This window comes from Candoia aspera, chromosome 2, assembly GCF_035149785.1.
Source record: "Candoia aspera isolate rCanAsp1 chromosome 2, rCanAsp1.hap2, whole genome shotgun sequence".
NCBI classification, from domain to species: Eukaryota; Metazoa; Chordata; class Lepidosauria; order Squamata; family Boidae; genus Candoia; species Candoia aspera.
In genome coordinates, this window is record NC_086154.1 from 12343548 (window position 1) to 12366737 (window position 23190).

The 23190-nt window shown below is 48.8% G+C and overlaps 2 protein-coding genes across 2 annotated transcripts in view; both read left to right on the top strand.

The window, feature by feature from the left end:
* Positions 1 to 6359, top strand: part of LOC134492077 (zinc finger protein 850-like) — a 67029-nt gene extending 60670 nt beyond the window's left edge. The window contains exon 2 of the transcript XR_010067388.1: positions 6158 to 6359. The gene's annotated coding sequence lies outside the window, so the exon portion shown is untranslated. The remainder of the gene's footprint in view (positions 1 to 6157) is intronic.
* LOC134489872 (zinc finger protein 271-like) lies at positions 4507 to 23161 on the top strand. The gene is made up of 6 exons (XM_063292745.1): positions 4507 to 4628; positions 4954 to 5698; positions 12723 to 12861; positions 18987 to 19056; positions 19824 to 19936; positions 21666 to 23161. The coding sequence occupies exons 1-6, from the start codon at positions 4507 to 4509 to the stop codon at positions 23054 to 23056; spliced, it is 2580 nt and encodes an 859-aa protein (XP_063148815.1). The 3' UTR covers positions 23057 to 23161.
* Positions 23162 to 23190: the final 29 nt, after the last annotated feature.

A 23190-nucleotide genomic window follows, 5' to 3' on the forward strand; every position in this document is an offset into this window, starting at 1 on the left:
CTAACACCCCTTTGAACAGGTGGTCATGCAAGACCTCATTGATGAGCTGCATAAAAACCCCAGGTGCCCCCGACAAACCAAAAGGTAACACTTTATATTGAAAAGCCCCCAGAGGACAGTTAAACGCTGTTTTCCACTCATCCCCTTCCCTTATACGAATATGAAAATAGGCTTCCCTTAAATCCAGTTTTGAGAAAATTTTACCTCCGGCCAGATGTGATAACATATCTTTGATGAGGGGCAAAGGATATTTGTTTAATATTGAAACTGCATTGAGCCCACGGAAATCTGTACATAGCCTCAAAGAACCATCTTTTTTCAGTCTAAAAAGAACAGGTGCCCCCACTGGAGAGTTAGCTGGCTCAATAAAACCCCTGGCCAGGTTCTTGTCAATGAACTCCCTTAATGTGGCCAACTCTTTTGGGGACATAGCATAGATTTTCGGGTTAGGCAATTTGACATTGGGCAGAAATTCAATAGCACAGTCCGTCTTTCGGTGAGGCGGCAAACGATCCGCCTCCTTTTCTCCAAACACCATCTGCGAAGTCTTGATATTGCGCAGGCAGCCCTCCTAGCGGCTCAAGCGTTTGTACTGTGGTTGTGGCTGCCTGTCCACCCTCATTGTCTCCCAATAAATCCTTCTCTGGCACCTTATAAAATCCATCAGCAAATGTCACAGTCCCATGCAGCCAGTTGATAGCAGGATTTTGCTTGACAAACCAGGGCATCCCCAAAATGACTAACGGGCCCCCCACTGGTGCTATGATGAAGGGTAATTTCTCCCAATGACTACCCATTTGCAGTGCCACTAGTCCCATGGAGTGGGTGACCAGTTTCCCCCCAGCCATAGTCCCGTCCAATTGTGTAAAAATCATTGGCTGCTTCAACGGGAACCTGGGGAGGTCTAAGGCGGCTACGAGATCGGGGTGCATCAACGAGTGCGAGCAGCCTGAGTCAAGCATAGCCCACACCTCCACAGTTCGAGTACTGGATCCCAATTTCACCTTGACCGTCAGGGTAGGAAAATTCCCACTCACCGAATCGTGGTCGCGCCCATCTCCTTCCACCTGCCCTACGGCGCCCTTCAGAGCAGGTGGTTGCCTTTTCCCACCGGCTGTTCCAAATCCAACTCTTCCTCCTCTTCCCTGAATGGGTTGTCGTTAGGATCGACCTCCGCGCGGGCAGCCCTCACCTTCCTCGGTCCCGAAGGAGACTTGCCGGACGACTTCCCTGGCCGCTCCTCGGATCTCTTTCTTGGGCACGCAGTTGCGCGATGTCCCTCTTTCCCGCATCTTAGGCACTGCCCTTTTGCAAAACGCCGTTCTCTTTCTTCCTCCCAACTTTTCGGTTTGGGCCGGCTTGGGAATCCCGGGGCACGGGCACTTTTACTTGACTTCCCTTGCTTCAGTTGCTTGTTATGTGCGAAAGTCTCTAGGGCATTTTCAGCATTGCCTACCAGCTGAATCCACCCATACAACGTTTTCGGATCATCGCGTCCCAAAGCCCAGCGGAGGACCTCCGTCTCCAGTCCCTGTTTGAACATTTCCACTAGGGTTGACTGAGACCAATCCTCCACCTTCCCAGCCATGGCTTTAAACTCCAAGGCGTAGTCCGCCACGGAGAGAGATCCCTGGGCAAGTTTCCTCAGCGCCCATTTCGCCCGTTCCTGGGCCAAGGGGTCTTCGAAGTGCTGTTTTAATGCCCACAAAAACTCCTCAAATTCTTCCAATTCCGTGGCTTCGGCTTGGCATAGCTGTACATACCAATCCGCTGCCCTCCCCTTTAGTTTGTTGGTGATGGCATTAATTTTGCCATGTTCTGAGCGAAAGCTTTGCCCCAGTCCTCCATATAACAACTTGGTGGGATCGCCATCAAACTTTACCATGAAAGGCGGAGGGGTTCTTGTCGACTCTTTCGGCTCAACTGGTTCCGCGAAAGCCAACAAACGCCTGCCCACCGCCTGTGACCCTTCCCTGGTCACTCCCGACTCTTTTCCCCTCGCTTGCCAGAAAGCCCGAGTCCTACTTCTGCCCCTGGGTGATGGGGACCTCGCCCCCGGATTGGGCTGTCGGGTTGACATTTCCTCCGGACCCTCTCGCGGGGATCCCGACCCTCGGGGGGTTTCCTTTAGTATGGCAAGTATGGATTCGATTTTTTCCTCTAGTGTTTTTATGCGTGCGGGGGTAACCGGTTCTTCCAATGGCCCCTTGGTCACCACAACCGTAGGTGACAACGGGATCTCCGGTTCCCAGGATGCTTGGGGCGATTCGACCTCGGAGTCTCCTTCCTCCCCAGTTCGATAGTCATCCCCTGTAGCGCCGCTCACTTCAGACGGTAAACCCTGGTCTTCCCTCTGAGTGCCCCGCTTATCCTGGCGGGCTGCCCTCTGAACTCAGGAGCTCGGGGCCACAAGCGCCTTTGTGCTGTCTGGCTCTTCCTCACCCCCTCCGCTCTCTTGCAGCCTGGGTTCGGACATCGCTAGCATTCCCCTTCACCAAACACTTGGATGGGGCTAGCGCAAAATTTACTTATGGATTCTCAGCTTTATGTAACGGTTGCCTACTCCAAAATACTCAGTCTCACAAGCCCGAGCTTAAAGATAACTGATTTATTAAAGGAATAGTATGCAAATACAGAGAAAGCTGAGAATGAGCAAAAGCGGGTGAAATACAAACCAAATACTCTCGCTTCAAACCCAATCCCGCCCCTCGCCCCACCATAGCAACCACCCCCTCCCAGGTGTTAACAACCGTCCCACATCGGCCTGGGAAAGTAACCTTGAATACATGTCATAACCCAAACACACATTCCTGCATAGCAGCATGGAGATTACAGCCCGGCACGGCTGAAATTCCCCTCCCCGCCAATGGCAGACACGGAACAGGAAAGTGACATGGGAAACGTTACAATGGATTCAAACCATTGAAACGAGGAACATGACAGACTGTCCTGCTCAGAACAAGGGATTCTCCGCATGTTTTGGGGAGAGCCGAGTCGGTCTGTGGCAGCCCCAAAGCTGAAGGCATCGAAGAGCAGCTTTTCAGACTGAGCCAGGTGTTTGAGTGCAACTGGTGGGACAGAGAAGGTGCTGCAGTCTCCTCCTGACATAATGTCTGGGGTTAGAGATTGAGCACAAGCCAGGATCGCCAGCCAGTAATCCCAGGGGCAGAGGATGGTGGGTGTTGTAGTCCAAGGGCACCTGCAGGACTGTCTCGCCCTCCATAGTGATGAATTACTAATTGGCAGTGTAAGTGCAGATTAGGGCATGCAACTTTCGTTTTCAATCTCAATCTCAGTCTCTTGATCCTTTGGCTTTCCTGGTGGGAGGGCGTGATGGGGTGATGCCCTCTTACTGGGCCCTACCAGGACACTTTGGCATTGCTCAGCCCCACTGCCGCCCGCTCCCCACCCGGCTTAAGTGAAGAGATTAAACGCAGAGAGCTTCTCCTTTCGACCTAGAGAAGAGAGAGCAGACAAGCTGAGGAAGGGAGGAAAAGGGAAACGTGGTCGAAGCCGCTTCCTGCCCCCTTTCGACCTAGAGAAGAGAGAGCAGACAAGCTGATTGAGGGAGGAAAAGGGAAACGTGGTCGAAGCTCCTTCCTGCCCCACCCGCTGCCCTTCCCAGTGTCCAGCCGCTCTTGCATACCTGGGCTGCACGATCCCACCTCCAGTGGGAAGGGGCACGGAAGGGGTGCCAGGTGGGCATCTATCTTCCAAGAGGGCGATTGGATCCTGAACGGAGGGGGGTGCAATCAGGAGGAGGAGGGGGGAGTCCCCAGGTGCAAGAAGGGAAGGGGGGAGTCCTTGGGGGTGGGGGAGGAGATGGGCTTTTACCAGCGGTGCCCTCCACCCCTGCTCGCCTTCTGATTCCCCGCCATATTCACGAGGTTTTCCGCTTGTCCTCCGGAGCTGCTGCTTCTGCAGACGGCCCTCTGCTCTCCTTGAAACCCACCCTCTGAGCCCCCCTCCAGCTCCCAGCACGAGGCTGCCTGGGGTTTTCCGGAAGGTTGGGGACTACCGTGCCCACCTTCCCTTGTCCCTGCCTGGGTGATGAGGTCCCAAAGGCCTGGAGGGGCAGTACAGGAGGATCTTCGGTTCAGAGGGCAGGTAGATTGGAGGTGTCCCCTCCGTGGGCGTGAACCGTGCTCGGCGGAGGCAAGGTCGTGTTGCTCGGTTTCAGTGGCAATGAGTTCACCCTCGGGACACCTGACAGAACAGGTTAGCGATAGATCGTCGTGCAGAAAATCTACTGATCGGATGGCTCGGAGTCGGAAAGGACTTGATGGCACAGAATCCATCAAAAAAATCTCGCCAGCGCCTTAAGGTAGAGATCGCAGGAGTGTGTTTTGCAGCCCCGTGTCGCCAGAGGGCGCTCTGGAAACACGCAACCCCCGCGCCTGGAAAGCTGTCAGTAGAGTAGCGGCGTCTGTGCTTGCTGAGGCCCGACATCCGACGGGAGGGGGAGCGGGGGAGCTGGAACAATAGAGTATAGGATTGCTAGAGGGGATGCGGGAGGAGAGGCGGAGGGCAGGGGAACTTCCTGTTCCGGCTCCCTCCTGGCGGGAGAGCGGCGCGGAGGGGCTCTCTGTGGTGTTCCCGGGGTTGGTCGGAGCAGCCGCGGCCGGAAGGTGAGCGGAGGACGGGCGGGAGGAGAGGCCGGGAGCGAGCGGGGCTGCCTGGTTTCCTCCGCGGGGGGGAATCGGATGAGCAACTCCGCTGCAAAGTGTGTGTGTTTCTGTCTTTCTCTCTGTGTGCACGTGTGTGTGTGTGTGTGGAATCCGTCCCCAGCACTTGCAGAGATCCTTGATGATAACCCTGCTCAGTGCTCAGAATCTGTGGCTGACCCAGGCCAAAAAGTGAATGTCTGGATTGGAACGTGGATCTCGCTAGTCTTCCGCGTGTCAAATGAATCATAATGAAAGGTAGAGGTTAATCTGGCCTCTGTGGCAAAAGCTTTACTTGCAAGAGCTCCCTGGTGATTCATCGAAGGACCCACACTGGAGAGAAGCTAAAGCAGTGCTCTCAATGTGGCAAAAGCTTTAGCAGGCACGCCAGCCTGGTGCATCACAGGAGGACTCACACAGGAGAGAAACCGTATGAGTGTCCGGATTGTGGGAAGCGTTTCAGTCAGAATTCCAGTCCAGTAATACACCAGAGGACTCACACAGGAGACAAACTGTATGAGTGTTTGGATTGTGGGAAAAGTTTCAGTCGGAGCTTCGACATGGTTAAACCCCGGAGGACTCACACAGGAGAGAAACCGTATGAGTGTCTGGATTGTGGGAAAAGTTTCAGTCAGAATTCCCACCTGGTGAGACACCAGAGGACTCACACAGGAGAGAAACCGCATGAGTGTCTGGATTGTGGGAAGTGTTTCAGTCGGAATTCCAACCTGGTGATACACCAGAAGACTCACACAGGAGAGAAACCATATGAGTGCCTGGATTGTGGGAAAAGTTTCAATCAGAATTCCCAGCTGGTGATACACCAGAGGACTCTCACAGGAGAGAAACCATATGAGTGTCCAGATTGTGGGAAAGATTTCAGACTTAGGTCTAGCCTTATAAATCATGTAGGTTTACACATAGGAGAGAAACCGTTCAAATGCCCAGACTGTGGACGGTGCTTCACAAACAATTCCTCCCTCAGCAGACACAAGAAAAGGCACATGAGGCAGAAGGTGAGGAATGTAGAGGAGGCTTGAATTTCACATCTCATCTACCTTTGGGCATCCCCCTGAAAAGTTAAGTATTCAATTTCTGACCTGATTCTTTGTAGTCAAATATGTCTCAGTATTAGAGATGAGGGGGGAGAGAAAAAAAATGGAAAATGTTAGTTTGAGAAAGGCTAACTAAACGTTTCTGGCTATCAGCAGAAGTTCCCAGTAAGCTGCTGCAGGTCTTAAAAGATACAAAAAAGATAGGTGCACTCAGATTTTATGAGAGAATCCGTTAGGGACAAGCGTGGCAGTAGTGTAAAGTTTCAGATGTAGAGGCTCTTCTGCCTTGCAGTTGAACAGGGCTTCTTTTTAGGTTTTCCCTAAGAATGCCTACAAGGAAAGGGTGGAAAATGATTTGGAGCTGCTAAGTGGGATTCTAGCTATGCAGAGGAATGATCCTGATTTTGCTGACTTCAGAAGACACCAAAGAATTCAAAGCTTGTTCATTGCAGGAACCCAATTCAGAGATCAGGTTATAATCCCCTTTTTCCCCCTGGTAGATCACTTTGCATATGATCCCTCTGCAGGAGGAGACCCAACAGCCAGGACCGGGCCAGGGTTGGGGAGGAAGGAAGAGGCTCTTTTGGCCTTAGGCACAAGCTCCGAGTGGGTTCACATTTAATGGTCTGCAAAGTTGTTATAACTTCAATATAAAATATTCCAAGTTGAATATTTTATTTTCGAATTATATTTAATTCTCTCTTCCTTCCTCTCTCTTGCCCTTTTTTGGTGCTGTATTTTTGTGTACACCTGTTACGACGTCCCATTTCATTATTGGCAGGAGCTGCAAATGCTTCTTCCGTTAAGGATTTATTGTGTAAGTTTGCCATTTTGGGGGCATTGCCCACTCTAGGGCTCCATCCTCTTGGATACGGATGGTGCCAGTGCTTTTACATGAAGATCCATCCTGCAGCCAGGACTTTTCTCCTAGAAGATACAGATAGAGAAGCCCTGCTCAGGACCGCCAGTCTCTTGCTCTCGTCCCGTTCTTGAATTTCTCCCCATATTTAGCGGTTGGTTCTGTAGTGTTGCCCGAAGATTTATCAGTTGTATTCAAAATATGTCCTGCATTCTGTGAAGAATTCCCTTCTTGTGATTAAACAGAGAAAAAGCTCCTTTAATTGGCTTTTCTCTTTTGTAAAGGAGCCATTGCACTTTTTCCTCTCTTTTTATGTTTTTTTTCCTTTAAAGCCATTGTGAGCCAGCTTCCACATTCCCCAGCAATCTCGAGGGAGGAGGGCCTCTCCCAAAGCTTGTATTCGTGACACTGTAAGCAGCAGGGAGCGTTAATGCAGAGAGGATTGGTGACCAGACAGAGGTGCCAGTGGGGGCAGAGATGAAAATAACCAATGGCTGTTTGAAGCCTCCCTCAGCGCTAAATACGTAGCTGCCAACCAAACCGGACGTTAATATTGGGCCTTGTAGCCTCCTCTTGACTTTCGTGGTCCCTCCCCCTCTGAAATCTCTGCAAATTAGTGCCATTAGTGATAGAGAAGATGTTCCCATGTGAGTTTTCCCCCCCTTATTGGTGATCCTGGTTGGGAAAGAGGGTTGCACGAAATTCCCTCCGCTCGTTTGGCGATGTGACCTGGAGCATTGTGGTGGAGTCCCACGGTGCCCGTGCCAAATGTCATTTCAGCCTTGGGGACACTCAATTCTACCGGTGGAAAAGGGGCGTCAGCTTGTTTTTTGGGTGCAGCCCCCTTTTAAAGATGGAAACCCTGAAAACGGGAGAAGGAAGCCAGGAGAGCGACTGTCCTGCTCAGAACAAGGGATTCTCCGCATGTTTTGGGGAGAGCCGAGTTGGTCCCCTCCTGCTCACCATCAGTGCTCATGACACCTGAGTTGCTTGACTCATTTCCCTGATGACCGATTGGACGCAAAGACAGCCCGCAGCACCCACTCGGGCTGAATCAAAACATGCTTTCCAGCACCTGGCGTGTGGGAAGGGGCAAACACACACCCTGCCTCCTCTGGGCCACTCCTGCTTTTAGTTTCTGTAGCTGCCCGCAAAGCCATTCCCCTGCTTATATCGTAAAAAGGTGGTGTAAAAATGAAGTTGCATTCTTTGCGCAGGTGGTGCAGCCAAAGCCTCTTTTTGTCTTTATTTTGTCAGATGATAGGCTGCCCATCTCATGTGCACCACAGCACGTGAAGTAGGTCCCTTCTATGGACCTGGGGCAGTGTGGAGATCTTAGCAGTGGATCGTGTATGCTGTGAAATAAGATGGCTGCTGCACCCATCTTGACGGATGCTAGAGATCAAGCAAAGTGCACACGGGTACTGTTTAACCCAGGATCAGCTGTCTTTGCTGCTTTTTTCCAACCATGGATGTCTAATGTATAATCATGTGGTCCATTTTCCCCATTAAGCCCAATTATCTTGGTCTTCAGGACATTTATTTTTAGATTCACACTCTTCAGTGCGTGATACGATCTAACAGTCTCTGCAAATCGTTTGCGTCTTCAGCCAACAACACCTCTGCTTACCAATGTGCACAAACTTTCGCATCCTTGGAAACGCTTCCAACATCACTACAAGCGTCCCTTATGCATTTCTCCCAAGTGCATTAAACAACCAGGGAGACACCACACATCCTTCTCTTATTCCATGCAAGGAGCTGCTCCGTTTCCCAGCAAAATTCTTACCCACCCTCTTAGCGCCTTCAGCAACCGATCTTCACACTCTGTATGTGTGCAGAACGCTCCGTAACTGAAGCCTGTTCATTTTCTTTCTAATGTGCTTTCTCTAAGTCAGGAAAGAGGCAGTCAGCCTTGTCACAGTCAGGCATCTTAAAGTTGCCATGGGTGGGAAACACTGCTATACGTGGTGAAATTCTGGAAAAAGAAAAGGGCCAGATCACTTGTTTGCCTTTTGCTTAGCGTTTGCCTGTGCTTCACATTCAGCCAACCATGGCAGAAACAGATCATAGCTTAGCAATAAAGAATAAGCCCTGTCAGTTTACTACAAGTTAGAATGAGCAACTGGCTGTGCGCAGTGCTGATTGGCTGGTCCCTATGAGGTCACCAAAGTACCTCTTTCTCTCTTTTCCTTCCAGATCTCTGTAGTAGCTCTGCAGTTCTGTATTTATTTTTAAAAAGAAAGCAATGGAAGAAAAACATATAAATCCGGGGACTAATGGCGAAAGGCACATTTCTCATTCATGTGACTTGAGATAGGGGAATGTACAGTAAGTCTGTTTTTATGTCACGTCCTCTTCGCTTGGGAATAAGCCTCGTGGTTTGCAAGTTATTCTAGAAAATACATCTATGGGACTGGAAGATCCCATCAGGACACTGAAATTGGCACTGTTGCGCTATTTATGATTTCAAGCCTTTGTTTGCAGTTTGCCAGCTCCTGGCATGGCTTGTCAGCTGGCCTTATCCTAGAAGGACGGGGTGGCTGTTTTTCCCAAAATGCTGCCTCTGCCACAGTCAGGGACAGTTTTTGGAAGGGGTAACATCGCCTCAAGGCTGGGGCAGCGTGTCGATTGTTTGAAAGGCGGCTGCGTCCCTTGCCCTCTAAAGTCTCCTGGTATTTATAAAAATAAAAGCAATTTGTTCCCCAAAAAGTGTGTCTGGTGCTTGTGTCTGTTCTGAGCGGGAAAGAAAATCTCAAAGCCTTCTGTGTGTCCCCCCCCCCCGCCCCCAGATGCACAGGCTGGGCCTTCAACTGTTAATCCTTCAAACCTTTCTTTTTAACCTCTGCTGGGTGTTCTTGTGCTTTCTGGTGGCCACCTTAAGTGGGTGTTTGAATAAAGAGGTAGGTTATACCTCAGATAAGGAAGGGGGCTTCCCCAAGCACTGTGGGAGCAACCTGAGCTTGGAGCCTTCCATGCTTTCAATTGTCAGGGACGCTGCTCTAGATTAATCCGGCCTTCCCAAATCTGCACTCTCCAGGTGTGTTTTACCGACTGCCATAATCTCAAAGACCACGCTGAGCGAGATGTTGGAGGAGAGCTAGCTGAAAACAAGCCCGCCCTCTGAATGTCCTCGTATAATATTTTTCCCGAGTAATCTGCGTATTTTATCTCTCATCTGCCTATGTTCAGAATACACACTGAACCAAAAATTAGCCAGCTCCATTTTAATTTGGTGTAGTTACTTTCTGGGTCAGCATGGTGTAAATCCTGCAAATTGAGCAAACCTGTCCAGTGTGAATGTGGCTTATGTAAGTATGTGTAACTATACATTCTGAAGCCATTAGTGGGCAGCTAGGACCACTGAATGGAGCAGAGTTTAACGCAGTGGAGAAGCCGCACACAGAAAAAGGATATCTAAAATAGTTTTATTGAGCACGTTAGAGAAATATAGGCTATTGATTTTACACACTTAGCCTACCCAGGCACAAAGAATTACACGCTTAGACAAAGTACTGTAGCTTCAAAGAGTAAGTAAGAAGAGTCTTATTTGTTTGGTTCAGTTACATCCATCTTTGGTAGAAAAATGATGATTCTTTCTTTCTTCCGTTCCCTAAACTTAATTTACCCTAAGCCCTCATTGCTGCTAGGGGTTGTGTGGAGAAAACGGGAAAAATCTTTCCCTAGCCAACAAACAGCTTCCTCTAGAAGCACATAGGGAATTGCATCATGGGGTGAACTCATCTACATGCTAATGAGGCATGTTGATTTGCTGAGATCTCCAACACATTCTCTAGTGTTCTTTTACATTACAATATTGAGCAGTATTTCTCGACGTTGGCAACTTTCAGAGGTGTAGACTTCACCTCCCAGCATTCCCCAGCCACCATTAGCTCGTTTTTAGGGTGCAGCCTCCTTTTAAAGATGGAAACCCAGAAAACGGGAGAAGGAAGCCAGGAGAGGGACCGTCCTACTCAGAACAAGGGATTCTCCGCATGTTCTAGGGAGAGCCGAGTAGTCTGTGGCAGCCCCAGAGCCGAAGGCATCGAAGAGCAGCTTTTCAGACTGAGGCAGCCATTTGAGTACAACTGGTGGGACAGGAAAGGTGCTACAGACTCCTCCTGACATACTGCCTGGGGTTAGAGACTGAGCACAAGCCAGGATCGCCAGCCAGTAATGCCAGGGGCGAAGGATGGTGGGTGTTGTAGTCCAAGGGAAACTGCAAGACTGTCTTGCCCATCTTCCATAGCAATCAATTACTAATTGGCAGCTGTAAGTGCAGATTAGTGCATGCAACATTTTTTTCAACCCCAGTCTCAGTCTCTTCTGAGCCTTTGGCATTTCCCTAGGGTTGATGGGTGTGCTCCCCTCCTGTGGGGCTGGCCGGGAGACCGCCGCCCCATCCCTGCCTGGCTTAGGCGCCAGGTGGGCATCATGCAAGAGGAAGACAGGATCCCAAGTGGTGGTGGAGGGTGCAGTCAAGAAGAGGGGGGAATCCGCAGGTGCAACACGAGAATAGGGGAGTCCTTGGGGGGGAGGGAGGAGATGGGCTTTCCCCAGCGGTGCCCCCCAGCCCTGCTCGCCTTCTGATTCCCCGCCTTATTCACGAGGTTTTCCGCTTGTCCTCCGGAGCTGCTGCTTCTGCAGACGGCCCTCTGCTCTCCCTGAAATCCACCCTCTGAGCCCCCCTCGCCCCTCCAGCTCCGAGCACGAGGCTGCCTGGGGTTTTCCGGAAGGTTGGGGACTACCGTGCCCACCTTCCCTTGTCCCTGCCAGGGTGATGAGGTCCCAAAGGCCTGGAGGGGCAGTAGAGGAGGATCTTCGGTTCAGAGGGCAGGTAGATTGGAGGTGCCCCCTCCGTGGGCGTGAACCATGCTCGGCGGAGGCAAGGTCGTCTTGCTCAGTTGCAGTGGCAATGAGTGGGGACACCCGAAATAACAGGTTAGCGATAGGTCGTCGTGCAGAAAATCTACTGATCGGATGGGTCGGAGTCGAAAAGGATTTGATGGCAGAGAATCCATCAAAAACTCTCGACAGCACCTTAAGCTAGAGATCGCAGGAGTGTGTTTTGCAGCCTCTTGTCGCCAGAGGGCGCTCTGGAAACAGGCAACCCCCGCGCCTGGAAAGCTGTCAGTAGAGTAGCGGCGTCTGTGGCTGCTGAGGCCCGACATCCGACGGGAGGGGGAGCGGGGGAGCTGGAACAATAGAGTATAGGATTGCTAGAGGGGATGCGGGAGGAGAGGCGGAGGGCAGGGGAACTTCCTGTCCCGGCTCCCTCCTGGTGGGAGATCGGCGCCGAGGGACTCTGTGTGGTCTTCCCGGGGTTGGTCGGAGCAGCCGCGGCCGGAAGGTGAGCGGAGGACGGGCGGGAGGGGAGTCCGGGAGCGAGCGGGGCTGCCTCGTTTCCTCCGCGGGGGGGAATCGGATGAGCAACTCCGCTGCAAAGTGCCAGCTGTGTGTGTTTCTGTCTTTCTCTCTGTGTGCACGTGTGTGTGTGTGTGTGTGTGTGTGTGTGTGTGTGTGTGTGTGTGTGTGGAATCCGTCCCCAGCACTTGCAGAGATCCTTGATGATAACCCTGCTCAGTGCTCAGAATCTGGCTGACCCAGGCCAAAAAGTGAATGTCTGGATTGGAACGTGGATCTCGCTAGTCTTCCGTGTGTCAAATGAATCATAATGAAAGGTAGAGGTTAATCTGGCCTTTTGGTACTTTGCTTTTCCATTGTAATGTATGCTTTTTGTTGTAGTTGCTTTCACACGTTGTTCAGCCGTTTTATAAACAATAATAAAACTTAACGCTTTTATGTAATCTTATAGACAAAAGGGATGCCAGTCAGAGCCATCTGGACATTTGAGAATCAGGAGCAGCATTAAAAAGGAAAGCACATCAAGCCAGGAATCAAAATCTTTCCACTTCCAGCAGAAAAGCACAAAACCCTTCTCCTTCCCCAGCAGATGAGAGAGAGGAAAAGAGGAAGAGTGTTTTGAGCTGGAAAAAATTGAGTATGTTGAACTCAAGGAATCCTTACGCGAAAAGGTCAAGGGAGAGAATTTCTAAATTCAGAGAAAGAGAGAACTATGTGGGAGAAGCAGAGACTGTAGATCATGGCTGATTATTCAGGAAAGGTTTCGTTTGGAATTCCCAGCTGGTGGTGCACCAGAGGACTCACAGAGAAGAAGGACCGTATGAGTCTTTAGATTGTGGGGAAAGTTTCAGTCTGAATTCCCACCTGGTGATACACCAGAGGACTCACACGGAAGAGAAACCGCATGAGTGTCTGGATTGTGGGAAAAGTTTCAGTTGGAATTCCCAGCTGGTGATGCACCAGAGGACTGACACGGAAGAGAAACCGCATGAGTGTCTGGATTGTGGGAAAAGTTTCAGTTGGAATTCCAGCCTGGTGAGACACCAGAGGACTCACACAGGAATGAAACCATATGAGTGTCCAGATTGTGGGAAAGAGTTCAGACTTAGGTCTAGCCTTATAAATCATGTAGGTTTACACATAGGAGAGAAACCATTCAAATGCCCAGACTGTGGACGGTGCTTCACAAACAATTCCTCCCTCAGCAGACACAAGAAAAGGCACATGAGGCAGAAAGTGAGGAATGTAGAGGAGGCTTGAATTTCACATCTCATTTCCCATTAGACGTCCAGCTGAAAATTATTTAAATTCTGGCCTGATTCTTTGTAGTCAAACATGTCTCAGTATTAGAGATGAGGGGGGAGAGAAAAAAAAATGGAAAATGTTAGTTTGAGAAAGGCTAACTAAACGTTTCTGGCTATCAGCAGACGTTCCCAGTAAGCTGCTACAGGTCCTAAAAGATAGACGAAAAAAAATGGGAGTGCTCAGATTTTATGAGAGAATCCATTAGGGACGCTTGTGGCAGTGACAAAAGACCTGTAGAGTTTCAGATGGAAAGGCTGTTCTGCCTTGCAGTTGCACATGATGGATGAGAGCTGCAATTTGTTAAACTTTAAAATATTCAGATTATATTTCATTCTCCTCCTTCCTCTCTCTCGCTCATTTTTGGTGCCGCATTTCTGTGCAAACTTGTTACGATGTCCCATTTTATTATGGGCTGGAGCTGCAAACGCTTCTTCCCTTAAGGATTTATTGTGTAAGTTTGCCATTTTGGGGGCATTGCCCACTCTAGCGCTCCATCCTCTTGGATACGGATGGTGCCAGTGCTTTCATATGAAGATCCACCATGCAGCCAGGACTTTTCTCCTAGAAGATACAGATAGAGAAGCCCTGCTCAGGACCGCCAGTCTCTTGCTCTCGTCCCGTTCTTGAATTTCTGCACCCCTCTGGCAGTGTCGTTCCTTTTTCCCCTGATATTCACCCAAGTGCCTCCAAGAAGGCGTTCATCCTTGAAGCCATGTACTTCTGTGCGGGTGTAGTAGTTCTTTACGTACAACACAACTCCTCCTCTGTTCTTGGGTCGGTGTCTTTCGAACACGTTTTACCCTTCTGGTAGTAGATCCCAGTCATGGGTTCCGTCCCACCAAGCTTTTGAAAGCGTTACAAGAAATACAATAATGCGCCTTCCAAACTTTTGGGGAAAACCATTCAGTGACCAGGGGGTTTAAAACAACGGTCGAATTAAATACACGCTTCCTTGTATCCAGTCAGACAGGACGGTTTCAGGAGGGGTGTCTCAGAGTTGGAGGAGGGATTTCACTATGCAGTCCCAGTTGCCCTTAAGCGAGGACCTCCTCGCAACTTCTGGCCGGCTTCCAACAAGCAAAGTCACCGGGCACGCCGGCAGGAAGTCTCAGGTCCCAGGTGGCTGGCAAGCAGGCTGGTAGGCGGGAAAGTGGCTGCTGAGGGGGAAGCGTGGCTGGGCCCGGGGGCGGCTGATGCCGGGTGCAGGAGGGCGTATGCACTATGGAGTCCGGGGGGGGGGGTAGTGCTGTGGGTGCGCGCGGGCTATGGAGTATGAGATCCATAGCCGGCTCCTTGGGAGAGAAAGGGGCATGAGTTAGAGCGACTTGTTGTTGTTTATTTGTTCAGTCGCTTCCAACTCTCCGTGACTTCATGGACCAGCCCACGCCAGAGCTTCCTGTCGGTCGTCAACACCCCCAGCTCCCCCAGGGACGAGTCTGTCACCTCTAGAATATCATCCATCCATCTTGCCCTTGGTCGGCCCCTCTTCCTTTTGCCCTCCACTCTCCCTAGCATCAGCACCTTCTCCAGGGTGTCCTGTCTTCTCATTATGTGGCCAAAGTATTTCAGGTTTGCCTTTAATATCATTCCCTCAATTGAGCAGTCTGGCTTTATTTCCTGGAAGATGGACTGGTTTGATCTTCTGGCAGTCCAAGGCACTCTCAGAATTTTCCTCCAACACCACAGTTCCAAAGCATCGATCTTCCTTCTCTCAGCCTTCCTTATGGTCCAGCTCTCGCAACCATATGTTACTCCGGGGAACACCATTGCTTTAACTATGTGGACCTTTGTTGTCAGTGTGATGTCTCTGCTCTTAACTATTTTATCGAGATTTGTCATTGCTCTTCTCCCAAGGATTAAGCGTCTTCTGATTTCCTGACTGCAGTCAGCATCTGCAGTAATCTTTGCACCTAGAAATACAAAGTCTTTTACTGCTTCTACATTTTCTCCCTCTATTTGCCAGTGATCAATCAAGCTGGTTGCCATAATCTTGGTTTTTTTGAGGTTTAGCTGCAAGCCAGCTTTTGCACTTTCTTCTTTCACCTTCATCATAAGCTCCTCAGTTCCTCTTCGCTTTCAGCCATCAAAGTTGTATCATCTGCATATCTGAGATTATTAATGTTTCTTCCAGCGATTTTAACTCCAGCCTTGGATTCCTCAAGCCCAGCCTGTCGCATGATGTGTTCTGCGTACAAGTTGAATAGGTAGGGTGAGAGTATACAGCCCTGCCGTACTCCTTTCCCAATCTTAAACCAGTTCGTTGTTCCGTAGTCTGTTCTTACCGTTGCTACTTGGTTGTTATACAGATTCTTCAGGAGGCAGACAAGATGACTTGGTATCCCCATACCACTAAGAACTTGCCACAATTTGTTATGGTGCACACAGTCAAAGGCTTTAGAATAGTCAATAAAACAGAAATAGATGTTTTTCTGAAACTCCCTGGCTTTTTCCATTATCCATTGGATATCGGCAATTTGGTCCCTAGTTCCTCTGCCTTTTCTAAACCCAGCTTGTACATCTGGCAATTCTCACTCCATGAATTGCTGAAGTCTACCTTGCAGGATCTTGAGCATCACCTTACTGGCATGTGAAATGAGTGCCAGTGTTCGATAGTTTGAACATTCTTTAGTGTTTCCCTTTTTTGGTATGGGGATATAGGTTGATTTTTTCCAGTCTGATGGCCATTCTTGTGTTTTCCAAATTTGCTGGCATATAGCATGCATTACCTTGACAGCATCATCTTGCAAGATTTTGAACAGTTCAGCTGGGATGCCGTCGTCTCCTGCTGCCTTGTTATTAGCAATGCTTCTTAAGGCCCATTTAACCTCACTCTTCAGGATGTCTGGCTCTAGCTCACTGACCACACCGTCAAAGCTATCCCCGATATTGTTATCCTTCCTATACAGGTCTTCTGTATATTCTTGCCACTTTTTCTTGATCTCCTCTTCTTCTGTTAGGTCCTTGCCATCTTTGTTTTTGATCATACCCATTTTTGCCTGTAATATACCTCCGATGTTTCTAATTTTCTGGAAGAGGTCTCTTGTCCTTCCTATTCTATTGTCTTCTTCCACTTCCGCGCATTGCTTGTTTAAAAATAATTCCTTATCTCTTCTGGCTAACCTCTGGAATTTTGCATTTAATTGGGCATATCTCCCCCTATCACTGTTGCCTTTTGCTTTCCTTCTTTCTTGGGCTACTTCTAGTGTCTCAGCAGACAGCCATTTTGCCTTCTTGATGTTCTCTTTCTTTGGGATGTATTTTGTTGCCGCCTCTTGAACAATGTTGCGGACTTCTGTCCATAGTTCTTCCGGGACCCTATCTACTAAGTCCAGTCCCTTAAATCTATTCTTCACCTCCACTGCATATTCCTTAGGAATATTAGTGAGCTCATATCTAGCTGATCTGTGGGTCTTCCCTAATCTCTTTAGTCTGATCCTAAATTGTGCAATAAGACGTTCGTGATCTGAACGACAGTCAGCTCCAGGTCTTGTTTTTACCGACTGTATAGATGTCTGCCACCTTTGGCAGCAAAGGATGTAATCAATCTGATTTCGGTGTTGTCCATCTGGTGAAGTCCATGTATAAAGCCGTCTCTTAGGTTGTTGGAAGAGAGTGTTTGTTATGCAGAGTGAATTGTCTTGGCAAAATTCTATCAGCCTATGTCCTGCTTCGTTTTGTTCTCCCAGGCCATGCTTACCTGTAATTCCAGGTGTCATTTGACTGCCCACCTTAGCATTCCAGTCTCCTGTGATGAAAATAACATCTCTTTTAGGCGTGTTGTCCAGTAGGTGCTGCAGATCCTCATAGAACTGCTCTACTTCAGCTTCTTCAGCATCTGTGGCTGGGGCGTATATTTGGATCACTGTGATGTTAGATGGCTTGCCCTGAATTCGAATTGAGATCATTGTATCGTTTTTTGGATTGTATCCAAGCACTGCTTTAGCCACTTTACTATTAATTATGAAGGCTACTCCATTTCTTCTGTGGTCCTCTTGTCCACAGTAGTAGATCTGGTGGTCATTTGATGTGAAGTGGCCCATTCCAGTCCATTTCAGTTCACTGACGCCCAAATGTTGATCTTTAATCTTGACATCTCACCAATAACCACATCCAATTTGCCCTGGTTCATAGATCTTACATTCCAGGTTCCAATGGTGTGTTGATCCTTAGAACATCGGATTCGCCGTTCACCACCAGCACCATTGGCCGCTAGCCGTCCTTTCGGCTTTGAGCTAGCTGCGTCATCAGGTCTGGGGCTAGTTGAACTCATCCTCTGTTCCTCCCCGGTAGCATTTTGACCACCTTCCGACCTGGGGGTCTCATCTTCCGATGGTATACCGACATATCTCTGGTTGTACTGATCCATTTAGTTTTCACGGCAAGAATACTGGGGTGGGTTGCCATTACCTTCCCCAGGGATCGCATTTAGTCTGACCTCTCTGTCATGACCTTCCCGTCTTGGGTGGCCCTTCACGGTTTAGCTCATGGCATCATTGAGGTGCTCAAACTCCAGCACCACGACAAGGTAACGATCCTTTGCTGAAGTTGCTGTTGATAGTCAGTCCTAAAGAGCAGAAGCTATTTAGCACTTCAGTATGTTTTTTACTGGGGCCGCACTTTATTTCCAGAGTCCTCCAACAGCCACGGGGGACGTAGGCGTGACGGCATAACCAGAGAGGGCTGTGTTAAAAAATTTTTTTTTGCATTTTCTAGGGAAGCTGATGTTTTTTAAAAAGCAAAACAGATAAATGAATGAATGTTGACCAAATCCACTATTTTACTGTATTGTTCCAATGGAGTGATCTTAGGGAGAACTGGGAACTTCAACAACAGAGGTGTGAGAGTTGAAAATGGCAGATCTATGATGTATTGAATAAACCAGAAGTGGCTGGGTTTGTGTAGCATCCTTAGTGAAAATGACTCCAGTGATACAATAGGTGTAATGTGCAAATCCCACCACACCTTAATGTAGGATTTCAAGATACAGTCGAAGGGGAAAACAAATTTCCCCCTAAATTATTTATCTGGATCAACTATGCAACATGCAGTATTGTAAGACCCTATATCAGTATTTCTCAACCTTGACAACTTTTGGAGGTGTGGACTTCAACTCCCAGAATTCCCCAGCAAGCATGGGTGGTTGGGGAATTCTAGGAGTTGAAGTCTACACCTCTGAAAGTTGCCAAGGTCGAGAAACACTGCTCAATATCATAGTGTAAAAGAACACTAGAAAGTGTAGTTACACATACACACATAAGCCACGTTCACACTGGACAACCATACAGTAGTTCACTCAACCATGGTTTACTCAATTTGCGGGATTTACACCACACTGACCCAGAAAGTAACTCACCAAGCTGAAATGGAGTTGGCTAATTTTTGATTCGGTGTGTCTTCTGAACATAGGCCGATGTTTGTCCCAGATGCGAAACAGAAGGACATGCACAGGATAAAGCAGGAATTGCACAAGGGACGGAGGTTAAATTAACCACGATTGGGCCTATTTTTTTTCTCGCCCACTACACTGACTCCATCCTGTTTCAGGGAACAGAAGATGGATGAAGAGCAGCTGGCAGTTTTCAAGTCTGACCCACTTATTGTCCTTTGCAGATATATGCAACGATCGACTCCATTGGAGCTGGGAGACTAATACATTCAAATCAATCAGGCAGTCGGTCTTGGCCCTGCTTTGTCCAGTTTTGGGCTCTCTCTCGTCATCCTCCGCTGGGTTTTTCCCAGGCCTGGCTGGCTACGTCAGCCATTTGGCAATGCAGGTGTCAAAGACGGTGCGGTTGGAGTGCCAGTTCGTGTGAGAAACATTGGGCATTGTGCAGAAAACAAGGTCACCACAAGCGTCCAGAGTCTTCAGGCCAAAAGCGTCCAGGAGGTAGACCTGAGAAAGGACCAACAAAAACCAAGGGTTCAACTGGACAGACCTCGCAAGGCCACTCGGCAGCACCAAGGCGCAGGTCCGGAGTGTTGCAAAGGCGATAGACGAGTGTCTCTCAACCTCAGCCACTTTAAGATGCGTGGACTTCAACTCCCAGAATTCTCCAGCCAACTTTCAGGCTTGCAAGATTGATGTCAGCCTTCCCAGGTACACCAGGCAGGAAACACGACCAGATGAGCTAATTCTACTTGATTGTAAGGCTACATTAACGGAATCCTGCAAGTCTGAAAGTACAACTCTCCCGCCGTCTCTTTACAGCCCCAGAAACAAGGGAGGGTCCCTTCTGAGCCTCTTGCCCCGCCCATTACCCAGCCGCGGGCTATGCCGTCTCTTATCCGTCCTTTCCCTAGTCAGCGTCTCTTCACCCCGTCTCCCAAGGTCTTTCCCACATACCATTACATATACAAACTAATTGGAAGATGCTTGCTGCAGAGCGGCCCTTCGAAACTAAGAATGGTCCCCGTGTTCTTGGCTTTCAGAAAAGTGAAGGCATGTCTCTTCACACTGATCGTTCGGGTTACTTTCAGTTTTTACTGTGATTCTTTTATTTAAGGGCACTGAGAGCTTTTAAATCATTACAGAGGCTGTGTTTCTAATTGTTGGAACATCTGTGATTTTTGGACCAGGTTCTGGAGACCCAGGATCCACTCCCCCTTCAGCTACGAAAGCTCGCTCAGCGCCTCAGGGCCAGTCAACCGGATGGCTGTTGGGAAAAATGGGAGGGAGCTGGGAAAGCTCTGTACTCTGCCTTGAGTTCTTGGGAGAAAGGTGAGCTATAAAGCTAATGAGCAACTAAAGTACAAGTAGTCCTCACTTAACAACCGTTTGTTTAGCAACCGTCTGGAGTTATGACAGAGCTGAAAAAAATTATTTTATTTATTTATGTATTTATCAAATTTTTATCACCGCCCATCTCCCCCCACAAGGAGGGACTCAGGCGGTTACAATTTGGATTCACAACTGTTGGAGCGTCCCCGTGGTCACGTGATCGAGATTCAGGTTCTTGGCAACTGTCACGCATTTACAATAGTTGCAGTGTCCTGCAGTCACGTGATCGCCCTTTTCAACCTTCCCAGCCACATTCCGATCAACAAAATGAGTAGGGAACCGTGTGGTTTGCTTAACGACCACATGGTTTGGTAATGACCACCGCAAATATGGTTGTAAAATTGGGTCCAGATTTGCTTCACAACCACAGTGACCTAATTTCTGGTCCCAGTTGTGGTCATTAAGTGAGGACTACATGTACAGATGTAGAAGTAACAACAATAATAGTAAAAATAAAGTAATTCAAATCAGATAGAATTATGTTTAGAATCAGTGGAGAAAGAGCTTTGTAATGAAGGAAGAGAAGAATATAGGAAGACAGACTTTCTAATTGTTTATACAATATTTCTAGTTGGTTATTTTGAAAAGGTGATAGTGATTTGGGGTTATGTTTTATTTTTGTTGGGCTCTTTGGTAATTTCTGTTTAGATCTAATCATACCCAGTGAAGTCCTGGGTGCTCTCTGAGCTTCATTGTTTGCTGGCAGACGTTTCATTACCCGACTGGGTAACATTGTCAGTGCTGGTGAGAGTGGGGATTGCTCCCTGTTGACATACAGAAGGTTGCCCTGCCAGTGTGGGTTGGGGTGTGGTTTCTCCTTGGTACTTCCTTGATTAGGGTATTGTTTGATTGATTGATTGATTGATTGATTGACTGCTTGATAGTCTGTCTCCTTGTTAGTTCCTTGACTTGGGTATTGTTTTCTGCCTGATTGTTTCTCAAGGAACTACCAAGGAGAAAACCACAACCAAGCTCAGAGAGCTCCAGGGACTCCCCTGTTCAACCTTCAGCTACAGATATTCCCCTCTAGTCACACCCAGTGACTTGGATCTTATTTTATGCCTCCTTTCCCAAACGGTGAAGTGTCCCTCCCTTGGGAGGTGCAGACAGAGCCCACACGCACGAAGAACCTTTTCGTTCCTTAGCCAAGGCCTTCGGCTAGAGATCGCACGAGTGTGTTTTGCAGCCTCGTGTCTCCAGAGGGCGCTCTGGAAACAAGCAATCCCCGCGCCTAGAAAGCTGTCAGTAGAGTAGCGGCGTCTGTGGTTGCTGAGGTCCGACATCCAACGGGAGGGGGAGCGGGGGAGCTGAAACAATGGAGTGTTGGATTGCTAGAGGGGATGTCGGAGGAGAGGAGGAGGGCAGAGGAACTTCCTGTTCCGGCTCCCTCCTATGGGGAGAGCGGCGCGGAGGATCGCTGTGTGGTCTTCCCCGGGTTGGTAGGAGCAGCAGCGGCCAGAAGGTGAGCGGAGGACGGGGGGACAAGCACATCAAGCCAGGAATCAAAATCTTTCCACTTCCTGCAGAAAAGCACAAAACCCTTCTCCTTCCCCAGCAGATGAGGGAGAGGAAAAGAGGAAGAGTGTTTTGAGCTGCAAAAATTGAGTATGTTGAACTCAAGGAAACCTTACCTGGAAAAGTCAAGGGGGACAGTTTCCAAATTCAGAGAAAGAGAGAACGATGTGGGAGAAGCAGAGATTGTAGATCCCGGCTGATTATTCAGGAGAGAATCCACACCAGAGAAAAGCCATACAAATGCTGCAAATGTGGCAAAAGCTTTACTTGCAAGAGCTCCCTGGTGATTCATCGAAGGACCCACACTGGAGAGAAGCTAAAGCAGTGCTCTCAATGTGGCAAAAGCTTCAGCAGGCACGCCAGCCTGGTGCATCACAGGAGGACTCACACAGGAGAGAAACCGCATCAGTGTCTGGATTGTGGGAAAAGTTTCAGTCTGAATTCCAACCTGGTGAGACACCAGAGGACTCACACAGGAGAGAAACCATATGAGTGTCCGGATTGTGGGAAGCGTTTCAGTCAGAATTCCGACCTGGTGAAACACGAGAGGACTCACACAGGAGACAAACCGTATGAGTGTCCGGATTGTGGGAAAAGTTTCAGTCTGAATTCCAACCTGGTGATACACCAGAGGACTCACAGAGGAGAGAAACCATATGAGTGTCCGGATTGTGGGAAGCGTTTCAGTCAGAATTCCGACCTGGTGAAACACCAGAGGACTCACACAGGAGAAAAACCATATGAGTGTCTGGATTGTGGGAAAAGTTTCAGTCTGAATTCCAACCTGGTGATACACCAGAGGACTCACACAGGAGAGAAACCGTATGAGTGTCCAGATTGTGGGAAAACTTTCAGTCAGAATTCCAGTCTAGTAATACACCACAGGACTCACACAGGAGAGAAACCGTATGAGTGTTTGGATTGTGGGAAAAGTTTCAGTCGGAGCTTCGACATGGTTAAACACCGGAGGACTCACACAGGAGAGAAACCGTATGAGTGTCCGGATTGTGGGAAAAGTTTCAGTCAGAGTTTCGACATGGTGAGACACCAGAGGACTCACACAGGAGAGAAACCATATGAGTGTCTGGATTGTGGGAAAAGTTTCAGTCAGAATTCCCACCTGGTGAGACACCACAGGACTCACACAGGAGAGAAACCGCATGAGTGTCTGGATTGTGGGAAGTGTTTCAGTCGGAATTCCCACCTGGTGATACACCAGAGGACTCACACAGGAGAGAAACCATATGAGTGTCTGGATTGTGGGAAAAGTTTCAGTCAGAATTCCCAGCTGGTGATACACCAGAGGACTCTCACAGGAGAGAAACCATATGAGTGTCCAGATTGTGGGAAAGATTTCAGACTTAGGTCTAGCCTGATAAATCATGTAGGTTTACACATAGGAGAGAAACCGTTCAAATGCCCAGACTGTGGACGGTGCTTCACAAACAATTCCTCCCTCAGCAGACACAAGAAAGGGCACATGAGGCAGAAGGTGAGGAATGTAGAGAAGGCTTGAATTTCACATCTCATCTACCTTTGGGCATCCCCCTGAAAAGGTAAGTATTTGATTTCTGGCCTGATTCTTTGTAGTCAAATATGTCTCAGTATTAGAGATGAGGGGGAAGAGAAAAAAAATGGAAAATGTTAGTT